At 40.0% G+C, this 12,050-nt stretch overlaps 1 protein-coding gene across 2 annotated transcripts in view; it reads right to left on the bottom strand.

The window, feature by feature from the left end:
- The window catches only part of Plod2 (procollagen-lysine,2-oxoglutarate 5-dioxygenase 2), a 100,247-nt gene that overhangs the window by 12,777 nt on the left and 75,420 nt on the right, over positions 1-12,050 (bottom strand). For both annotated transcript variants that reach the window (XM_008841437.3, XM_029567521.1), the window contains exons 8-11: positions 10,506-10,607; positions 8,783-8,908; positions 7,349-7,470; positions 6,308-6,412 (exon numbers count right to left, since the gene is read on the bottom strand). In XM_008841437.3, the coding sequence (XP_008839659.1) occupies positions 6,308-6,412; positions 7,349-7,470; positions 8,783-8,908; positions 10,506-10,607 (455 nt within the window). The remainder of the gene's footprint in view (positions 1-6,307; positions 6,413-7,348; positions 7,471-8,782; positions 8,909-10,505; positions 10,608-12,050) is intronic.

Raw genomic sequence — 12,050 nt, 5'->3', positions numbered from 1 at the left:
GGGAGGAGCCCCTGGCTCCTTCCTTTTACCAGTTCTGCCTATGTGAAGATAAGTCAAAGGTCCTGCTCGACCATGGCTGGCTTCACTTGGAAGTATGGAGGAAATGTTTCCTCTGTGTTAACCCTCCTCTTTGTAGACTAGACACTGATTCAAATCCATTTGGTGGGGTCTCCATGGCCTCCTTGATTAAGAGGACAGGGGACTCTCCACAGTTACAGGACATTTTGAGAGATGCTCAGAGTCCCCTGGAGCTTAGTCGACCTAGGAGGGCAAGGAGGAAAAACTGTCCTTTATGTCCCTCTGACCAAATTAATATAGGCCTCAAAGTATGGCTGTTAGACATCCAAGAAGGTTAGTTCCACCAGTCTGGTACACTTAATTACTATGTGCTATGTAAATAAAGCTTGGTCAAAGACCAAATGTTCTCAGATAAACTCTGAATAGACATATATTATATTCCTTGAGCTAGTTGTCTGTATATTTTTGTCAGTAGGCTGTTCAATTAATACGGTTCTCGCTCTCTTTTTTTAATCTGTATGTGTGTATTGCCTGCATGTATGTAAGTGCACCTGTGTCATGCAATGCCCTCAGAGGTCAGAAGAGGCCCCCGGATTCCCATGAACTGGAGTTACAGACAGTTGTTGGCTGCCATGTGGGTGCTGGGATTCGAATCTGGGTCTTCTGCAAGAACAACCAGTGTTCCTAACCACTGATCCATTTCTCCACCACCACCCCCCACCTCGGTCTGGATTTTAAAATTCACTAGGCATTATTTATCTCTCGCATTGTCTCACCCCTCCATCATGGTTTTCCTACTTCAGGTGCCCCCATTTCCCCCCTTTCTCCCTTAATAATACCCTTCTCCTATGGTCCTCCCTCTCTTGAGCTCCCTTTCCCTTTATTCCCAAGGTTCCTTGTATGACCTGCCCTCACTGAAATCTACCTGGTAATTTTATATCCATGCTCAGGTGCCAAGGATTTCAGAAAGTAACCAACTGTGACTAGTAATAATCAGATACACAGAGATTAGAGATGCATGTGCAAACGTGTTAGTAGCATTAAAAAATGAGTTTTTCTGTATAAAACACTATATTTTAAAATGAAACGGAGATATTTTTTAAAGGTTAAAACCTCATTCAATTTTATGTCTTATAGGGTTTACACTGAGTTCAATATTGTGTAACTGTATTAATTCAACTGTGAACCTAAAAATTTACAGCCAATGTTGAAAGAGATGTATCTTTGCTCTGGAAATTGTTATTGTTAATGCTGTAATGAATTGCTTCTTTTAATCATGTGGTTATTAAATAAATAATTTTAAAAAATGAGGGGCTGGCGAGATGGCTCAGTGGTTAAGAGCACTGACTGCTGTTGCAGAGGACCCGGGTTCGATTCCCAGCACGTACATGACAGTTACGAACCGTCCTTAAATCCAGTTCCAGGGGAACCAAAGCCCTCTTCTGACCTCTGTGGCACTGCATGACACGGGAACAGTCACATACATGCAGGCAATACACTCATACACATAAAATAAAAATAATAAATAAAATAAAATAAATAAAATGCAGTGGTGCCTCGGAATTTAAGAAAAGCTCACACATGGGGCCTCCTCCCTGAAAACTAACTCTAATGGTATCAGAAGATAGTATGCAAGCTGCCAAGGGAGAAAACCAGCCAATGATTCAACCCAGCAAAATACCTCTATTGATGCAATACTAGCCCTTTTACTTTAAGAGTAATCAACAGTTGACTAATTGAACTTAGGGCCCACTGGATGGAAAGCAATCATGCCTGGTACTGTAAACACAGCCAAGCACACCTGATTGGAGAGGTCACGGACTCTCGAGAAGAACCTACTACTGGCACTTTCCTAAACCAATGTAAATTTCTTATTTTATTCTAAATACTTTTCCCTTATCCCTATATTCACATTTACGTGTAGCTCTAACAACTCATCAAAGAAGTCTCTTTATGCAGCAGATGGAGACTATCACAAAGTTCTGTAACTGATGAAAATGCAGACAATAAGTGGCGCCTAGTCCCAACTGATACATCTACAATGCAAGGCCTACACCTAAGGCTCAGGGAACATCAAGACGAGGGGACGGAAAGACTGTAAGAACAGGATCCCTCTTGGCAGATAATGCACTCTAGATGTTACAGGGAAGCTGCACACATGAAAGCTCAACAGTAGGGGCCTAACAAGATCTGCGTGATGACACCACCAGTTGACATGCCACTGTGAACGGAAAAACTTCAAAGGCTGTAACTGATGAAAATGCAGACAATAAGTGGCGCCTAGTCCCAACTGATACATGTACAATGCAAGGTCTACACCTAAGGCTCAGGGAACATCAAGACTGTAAGAACAGGGTCCCTCTTGGCAGATAATGCATTCTAGATGTTACAGGGAAGCTGCACGCATGAAAGCTCAACAGTAGGGGCCTAACAAGATCTGCATGGTGACACCACCAGTTGACATGCCACTGTGAATGGAAAAACTTCAAAGGCGCCCACCCCAGATGAAGACTTACAAGCAATGAACAGATGCTGAGGAATCATTTTTTCCAGGGACTCGCTCCCTGTGAGGTTATCTAATCCCAGTGGGCAGCCCTAAACAAATACACAGTGGAGCACCACTAAATGAACTCAGTGCACTCTGTGTGTGTGCGTGTGTGTGTGTGCGTGTGCCATGGAAAAACTTCAAAGGCGCCCACCCCAGATGAAGACTTACAAGCAATGAACAGATGCTGAGGAATCATTTTTTCCAGGGACTCGCTCCCTGTGAGGTTATCTAATCCCAGTGGGCAGCCCTAAACAAATACACAGTGGAGCACCACTAAATGAACTCAGTGCACTCTGTGTGTGTGCGTGTGTGTGTGTGCGTGTGCCTGTGTATGTCAAATACACAGTGGAGCACCACTAAATGAACTCAGTGCACTCTGTGTGTGTGTGCGTGTGTGTGTGTGTGTGCGTGTGCCTGTGTGTGCATGTGTGGGTGCGTATGCATGTGTATGTGTGTTTATTCGTGTGTGCATGTGTGTATGCACGTTGTGCGTGTGCGTGTGCCTGTGTGTGCATGTGTGGGTGCGTATGCATGTGTACGTGTTTATTCGTGTGTGCATGTGTGTATGCACGTGTGTGCATGTGCGTGTATGTGCCTGTGTGCGTGTGTGCATGCGCCTGTGTATGTGTGTATGCGTGTGCGTGCATGCGTGTGTGCGTATGTGCGCGTGTGTGTATGTGTGTGTGTGAGCGTGTGTGTGCATCTGCATGTGTATGTGTGTGCAATGTGCCTGTGTGCGTGTGTGCATGCGCCTGTGTATGTGTGTATGCGTGTGTGTGCACGCGTGTGTGCGTATGTGCGCGTGTGTGTATGTGTGTGCGTGAGCGTGTGTGTGCATCTGCATGTGTATGTGTGTGCGTGTGCGCGTGTGTGTAAGTAACAATAACAATCAAGGAAGAGGACAAGAAATGAACAGGGAGTGGAGGGACAGCGAAGAGTTGGAGGGGACCAGGAGAGGTAGAAGTAATGCAAATACTGTACCCATCTATGAAATTCTCAAAACAACTTTAAAAACTGTGATTATGCACACTTTGAAAGACATGACTTTAACTCGGACACTTTGTAAAGCACTGAGCAATGCTAATTTAATAGATTTTATATCAAACTGTTTGCACAAAATATTTTTATGATATAAGTGAAGAAAAAGTGATTTTTGCATGAATAGTTTCTATATCAACTATTAGAAGATAAATTCTCAATATGCATGCTTCCCAATTCCTACAAGATCTAATAAATTGAACTTTGACACTGTGAAAAGAGAAAAGGAAAGAAAGGTTCACACAGTTCTTCTAAGGAGCTTATGTACCAAACATTCCATACAAAACCCTAATTTTACAGTGCCCCAGTCCTGTGAAGATCAGCTGGTAACTTTCTTGTACATGCACAAATATGCAATAAATACGTAAAATATATATCATATCATGCCCATGTTTTATGAGCCCATATCATGTTTTATGAGCCCCAAATATCTGGTTTTGATTTTTAGAGTAACTAGTATATCAGAAACAATAGTATAAATTAGATACATGTAAATATAGATTAGGGAGTGATAAGTCAATGTCCGTAACCGACAACACCAAACATCTAACAGTAAAACGTCTTATAATTTATAAACTCTGTTGCCTCTTGAATTGTCAGACTAAGAAAGAGGGAAAACAGAAATCTGCCTGCTGCTTGCCTGGGTGTTTTTAAGAATGGAAAATGTAAGGATGGTGCTGAAGGGGAATGAGCTGTCTTACACCAAAGGATTAAATCTGAAGCAAAGAAATAAATGGCAGAAACAGAGAAGCCGATACACTAGAAAGATGTATCCTACTTCCTGTCGCTCTACCTTGCAGTCAAGTCTTCTGAATCTCACAGCAGCCTGGTCATGAATAGAAACTTCATGCTTAGACACAGCAAGGACCAGAGGGACCACAGGAACCCAAGCATTTGACAACAAAGGGATCCTGACACTGGAAACAAGTTCTTTCACTGACTTTTAAAGAGGCAATGACTCAAAATGGCAAGTGAGTTTCTTTTGAAACACATTTTTTTAGACCATTTAAACTTTAGATTAATATTAAGGAAAATCTATGTTAAATATCTGGTATGAGTTACTTCACTAAGATAACTATTAAGTAACTACACAAAGTGTCACAAAATAAACCTGTCTTTGCTCGTTTTAATTGTCAACCTGATCTAACAGCATTATCAGGGTAGAGTCTTAATGAGGAATTATGAGTGAGATTGGCCTGTGGGCATGTCTATAGGAGTTGTCTCAATTGTTAACTGATGTAGGCAGATATAGCCCACTGTGGGTGCCTGCATTCCCTAGGCAGAGGATCCTGAACTATGAAGGAGAGGACAAAGTTAGCTGAGAGCAAGCAGGGATCTGTGCACTCATTCTATCACTGTTCTCTCCTGTGGATGTGCTTCTGTAAGTTCCTGCCTTGATCCCCACAATAACATACTACAACCTGGAATCATAAGACAAATAAAGCCTTTCTTCCTCTGCTTTTTGCAAGGGTGTCTGTTAGCAACAGAAATGAAACCGGAATCCCACCTACACACAGTGAAAGTCTATGTGCATTGCACGACACCACATTCCCACCAAAGTATGAAGAAATAAAGCATATTTTAAAAATTACTAAATTCAGGACTGGAGAGATGACTCAGCGGTTAAGAGTGGGGGGGGCCTCCTCTTGCAGAGGACCTCAGTTTGATTCCCAGCACCCACATGGCGGCTAATGACTGTCTTTAACTCCACTTCCAGGGAAATCAACGCCCTCTTCCAACGTCTGCGAGCATTGCACAACATAGGCATACTTACCTACATACAAGCAATACACTTGTGCACAAAAAATAAAAATAATAAATATTTTTAAAATTAGTACTTCCACGAGGTTTTATGAGTTTGAGGAAAATTTATTCTGCCCCATATCTGCTTCTCGAAGCCAAATGATCAAAACCTTAATCAAATATTTTGAAAAACTGCAAATTATACGTAGTTGACAGGTTAAGCATTTCTGGATGCTTACACCATGGCTGTGCATGTGAAATATTAATGATGTGCTTCAGGTTTTGAAGTTAAAAACGAAATTTTTAAATTGAGCTCCTAGTGGCCTTTCCGCTATACACGGGATGAGTTCATGTAGCGTGATGGATTCCTATATATCTACTTAATAAATTAAAAGGTTGTCTGATATCTTACCTTCTGGACCTTCTATTTATTATGAGAAATAACTGTGTTGATGCATGTAAGCATATTTTAAACTTGACACTTAATGAGTACTCAGGAAGGTGCTTGTTTCATTTCAATTCAGTTCAGGGACAGCAGGGACCTGGTGGGACTCAGCACAACAGTGAACAGAGCTACAGCAGGCTACCAAATGCTGGCACGGCTACAAAGTCCACAGTTAGACCCACAGCCCTCTATGAAATAGCTGGTGAGTTTATGAAATTATACATTTAAAATATCTATAGGGGATAAAACAAAGCTCTCAAATTTACTAGTATCAGGCATCATTATTAAACAGCTTTAAGTAGAAAAATGGACCAAATATCATTGATAAGTCACTTTTGTGAGTCCAACTACTATTAAATGCCTTGGGATCGAAGGCTTTAGAGGAACATGTATAAGGTTCAGAAAATAGCTGAATGTGCCTTACCTCAATGTCCTCAACATAGGTAAGTAGAGTGCGCTCACACAGATGTGGGAAACTGTCATTTTACTAATAAATTCATATTAAATCTTCGTACCTGTTTTGTTCAATCAAAATTTTTAAAGTCCTTGGGTTTGTCAAAACAACATCGGCATCCAAGCTAAAATAATAACCACACTTTTCATCCTGACGGCAGAAGTCCCTGAAGTGAGATGGGAAAGTGAAGCATGAGAGAAAATCCGCAATCCCACATGAAAATATTAGTATAAAGCCTTGCATCAAATAAGGCTGCTCTAGAGTATTTCCAAAATGTCTTAATGTTTAAACAGGGCAGCTGATAAATGCATTTATCCACAGGTGGATCATCACTACAATTTTAGGCCAAGTGAGATATGTATTTTGAGTCACTAAATATTTTAAGATATAAAAATACTTAGGAGCTGGAGGACTGATGGCCAAGAGGGCAACAACGCTTACTATGCTCCATCACCAGAGCTGTAAGAGTACACCACTGGAAGCATTAAGGAAACTAGAAAAGGACCCAAACAGCAATCTGAGGATTGCAGGGTTAGCTCCACCAGCAAGTACCTAGGAAGTAGCAGCCCCTTTTCCGCACAGGGTAACACACAAGTCCTAGAATGCAGCCTCCTAATGGCGATTTCAATGTAGGTCATTTGCAATCACAATCGTATCTGTTTATTTTATTTTATGTGAATGAATGTTTTGCCTGCATGTATGCAAGAACACCATATGCATGCCTAGATCCTTGGGAACTGAGTGTTAGTGGCCAAGTGGGTGCTAGGAACTCTTGGGTCCTCTGGAAGAGCATAAGAGCTCTTAAGCACGAAGCCCGTCTTCAGCGTCAAGTCTCTGTTATCATGCTCAAATTTTCATCTGAAGTTTGGTTCATAGATTGATTAAATATTTTGCCTCGATGTTTAAAGGAAAATGAAAGTGATGACTATGGCCTTTTATGTGTAAAGACATCAGAAAGTTGGCCCTGCTGTTATATCCATGGCACACACGGCACACACATGCAAGCAGGTGTCTCATAACTTTAATAATTTTAGGGAAACCTTTTTTGCCTTAAAGTTCATTTACCATAATAATTTCATTCAATTTAAATGATAACACATACATTCCCATGTTTCGGGCTTCCGCTTGACTCAGATTTTCTTCTGGTCCTACTATTTTTATAGTACTGATTTCATGTTTGGCTTTATCAAAAAACACTTTGATGTCCTTTTCGTGATAAACTTCCTGTAACATATTTTAAATATCAAAAATTAGAGGGAAAATAAGACAATCAGATGCTGAAGTATTCATAAAGATAGCACTTCACAAGGAAAGTGTGATTTCCACAATTAACTTCAGTAACAGAAAACTGTTGTATTTAACCATCACTTGAAAAAAATCACACAAGCACACAGCAACATTCTAAAAACAAAGCTGCTTCAGAATCACTTGAATGTCTGCTCTTAGATAAATCCTGTAATAAACTCTTAAATCTCCTTAATGTAGAAAAAAAAAATTGCTTGTCACCCAAGAATCTTAGACACTTGATGCAAAATCCAGAAAAAAAATCTATTAAATTTAATAGCTATTAATCTGTTATGAATATAAGCAGACACATTGTACAAAATAAAATGTCACAGTATTCTTCAATGCCAGATAGTATAATTAATGACCGCATGAAAAATTTGTGGTGTGGTGGTGTACTCTGTTAATCCTAGCACTCGGGATATAGAGGCAGGCAGATCTCTGGGAGGTTGAGGCCAGCCTGATCTACATAAAGACTCCAACTGGGGCTACAGGGAGGCTCTGTCTCAAAAAAAGTCAAAAAAGGAAAAAGTAACAAAATCATATTGACAGAAAAATAATGGGAAAACATCAATACAAAATTATGAATTTAACATGATTCGGCTGTTCTAAGATTTAGGTCAGATTATCTATCCCTAGCGCATTCTGGAGCTTTCTATGCATCAAATCTCACTGAGCTGAGAGGTTGGCATTTTTCACCACTTGTTAAAGTCAGACCTGCACCAAGTCAATCTTTGAAAAAGGCCATAAAAACTTCCACTGAGGAATAAGTTTATTTAAAAGGAAACAAAGAAATACGTAGAAAAATGCTGACAGAATGACGAGGCTTAAATGATTTGTGGGAGGTGTTTGGGAGGCTGGGAATGCAGACATCTGCAAGTGGGTGGGACCCAGGCTCTCTCCAGGGCAACTTCCTTCCTGATGTGACTGGATTACCCCTGCAAAAAACCCAATGGCCAGTCTATAAAAGAAAGCACCTAACATTAACCAGTACAAAAGAGCACAGTCTCCTCAGCACGTTTCATTAAATATTAAGATGAGCTACCTGAAAATGACAAATATCCAGCACTTTGATCTTAAAGAAACTCTCAAATTCATGTGGTTCAGCCCAATATTAGGGTGCTACTTTAAGTCTGTAAAACACTTAGGTCTACACCCAGTAGGGCAGTAAAACCCTCCACTGGATTTTTTGGCACAAGTGGCATCACCCCAAAATAGTTTTCACATAAAATATTTCTTCCCGAGTACTTACTTTATTATGAATAAAGAGATTAAGTGCTTCTTTTGGATAATCCAGAGTCAACAATATGTCCAAGAATCGAGGTAGGAAAGGGGTTGGTTGTTCAATAAAAACACCTATTGTTACATTTGGATGGACCTATGTTTTGTAGCAAATATAAAACAAATTATGATCAATATAGTTTTATTTTAAATTCTATTCAAGTCTTAATTCATGTCACAGGAAAAACTACTAGACGTTCACTTCAGCAAATCATTAAACTCGGATTACCAAGTGGCAGTTCTCTAACATGTAAATCAGTTTGTGCAGAGCCAATCCTACTGAATCACATCTTATTATAATTTAGATTTATAATTTAAAGAGGAAACTAGCTATCAGAGCTATCCTGAGGACCTGGGGCAGAGCCTCTTTCGGTAACCAGTGCTTTCTGCTCACAACTTTCAAAGAAACGTCTTCAGAACTGAATGATATTTTGAAAATTCTAAAGAAAATATCACAGATCTGAGCCAGGGATGCTGTCTGCTAGGAGAATATATGTCAAGGCTCTAAGGATAGAGGACTGGGAGAGGGAGGAGGAGGAGGAAGGATAGGAGGAAAAGGAGGGAAAGAAAGAACGGAGGGAGGGAGGGAGGGAGGGAAGAACTGACCTCTCTAATCTCATTTTACTGATTTTGTAAAATGATTCTTCATTGTCTTATTTAAGGAAAACTACTTTCACTAATATATTTTATATCTATGTATGTGTTTTCATACATTTTCTTAAATCTACCTTTGGTATGTTTTAGGTGTAATTTCGCTTTTTTGTTCTTTATATGAAAACATTTGAAACATGCATTATATGGCAGTCTTTGTGATGGGCAAGTATATTTTTAATAAGCTACAAGCAAAAAAATCAGCTAAGAATCCTTATCTATATGCAAAAAGACTGAATAAAAACTTCAAACATTTTTTTTATCCTTGAACCCAGAAAGTTTGAGCCAGGCCTGGTGGCTCAGGCCTATTGTCCCAGTACTCACAAGGCAGAGGCAGGCAGATCTATGTGAGTTCAAGGCCAGCCTGGTCTACATAGTGAGTTCCAGGTCAGCTGGGGATGCAGGGAGACCCTGTCTCAAAAAGACCAAAAAAAAAAAAAGGTGGGGGGGAAACACCAAAGAGAAGGATTAATTCTCCTTCCAGAGGACAACATCGCTTTCTGCAAAAATCATCAAGACAAACGATTAAACATCTTAATGGAGCACTTCATTCAAAAATGCTCTGGCCCTCTTTGCAGATAGGAAACATTTAGTTTGTTGTTTCAAAGTCTAGCCCAAAAATATCTTACTTTCAAGTAAAACAGGGCTCTGTTCAGAAGCTCCTGGTACAGACAACTGACTCTTTATCCTCCTTCAGACAGTGATGAGGAGTTTTAGTTTAGGAGTCTGATTGTGCTGGTTGCAGTACTTTGCTCGCCTCTCGACCAGGCAGCCTTTACATCCTGTCCCCAGGACTTCTATTTTTACCCATGATGCTTTGACTCCCCCTGTATGTTGTAGATGCTCAATGAATTAATGGTGAGTTCAATTTTGAACTGTTTGTGCTTTCAAAATAGTTCAAAAGCACAAAAGTATAGACTTTCTAAATCACTGTACTTTACATTATAAATCTATCATCTAATATACAATAGGAACTATAAAATAATTTGCCTTTTTCCTCTAAGTCACTGCATTTTAAGTTCATACAAGTCAATTCCACTTACATCTACTGCAGATAAATCAATTGTGTCAGAGTCACAAAAGGTGCAACCATTTTCCTGCGTCCATGTGTTAGGAACATAGTTTCCAAAGTAATTCAGGAGAATCTAGTAAATAAAGGGTAAACAGTGTGAGCAGAAGCACGTACAACCACGATTCAAAGACTGCTGTCTGTACGGGGACAGTCCCCTAATCCCACTAATGTCTACTACCAACACATGCACACCAAATAAAGCTTTCTGTAGACTACAGATCATTAAGTGCTGTGAAGTATGTCTAGAAGTGTCAAAGTTATAAAATATGCACAGTGTTATTATCTACTGTAAGGAATAATACTGGGAGTGACCATTTTAAAAGTATGTCAGACAAACACACGGTAAATGAGCAAATTTTAGCAAAGCCACATGAGTCATCTGAACAGTCACTTAGTAATGAGATAAATGTGTTTAAAGATCCATTACAGACACCTGCAGTAAATAGGGCAGTGGCGATGTCATCTCATACAAACACGGCACACAAAACAAATACGAAGAAACGGTCATCACCCAGGGACATTAAGTTCTTCCTGGAGACCCGTCTGTCAGCCAGGCTTCAGAGTATTGCTCGGGGCATCGGGAGAGATTAAAAGTCACTCCACAAACCAAGAAGTTAAAATGCTGTGTGTTTACCACCTGACAGGGCACCTCCTGTTTAAAATTCCCTTAAGGATCCACTGGTCAGTGAGGGGGAGAAGATGACTAAGAGAGCTGAGCAAACTAGGATTTTCTCTGAGCCCTAACAGAGCCTGAAAATTTTTTTGGTTTGAGCATTTCAATGGAAATTCTCTTGATGTCACACTCTTAACAGGGAAGCTGCAATTTAGCACTCCCACTGACAGAATGCACCTAAGGCCTCCTTATGCTTAAAGAGTAAGTTTGTCATAATAAAAGGGATATAAAAAGTCCAATATGCTGGGCATGGTAGTCCACCCTTTAATTCCAGCATTCAGCAGGCAGAGGTGTATGTGTAGGGGTGGTGGATAAAGATATTTATGAGACTGAGGACACCCTGGGATAGTCTACATAGTGAGTTCCAGGACAGCTGGGGTTGCAAAGTGAGACCCTGTCTCAAGAAACAAAAAAATAACTAACTAACTAAATAAATATAAATTTAAATAAGTAATTGTCAAATATATTATAGATAGAGTTTAAAATAGATTTTTCTAGCTTTCTAAAGCCCCAAACAGACCACAGATGACGTATTTAGCCAGTGCCACTTTACCAGATTCCTCCCGTCTTTCCATCGTATTGAAAGACAGTTCCATTGTATTGAGACTTTCAATCAAAAGCTGCTGACACCAGTTCACTGTAGATTAAGATGGGAAAGCATTCCTGCTACAGGGATGCGATAGATGTGGCTACATCTAATCTTTGCTAAACCCAAGATAACACGAGACTCAAGAGCAATTGTTCTGGATGACAGAATAATCCAGAAAATGACCTGCCACAGACACGACAGTCCTGAATGGTACTGACAGAGTCAATGGGGCATTTGAACAAAATGGTAACAAA

Source organism: Nannospalax galili, unplaced genomic scaffold (assembly GCF_000622305.1).
Source record: "Nannospalax galili isolate Female #2095 unplaced genomic scaffold, S.galili_v1.0 scaffold1081, whole genome shotgun sequence".
NCBI classification, from domain to species: Eukaryota; Metazoa; Chordata; class Mammalia; order Rodentia; family Spalacidae; genus Nannospalax; species Nannospalax galili.
This window is presented reverse-complemented; position numbering and strand designations above follow the sequence as displayed.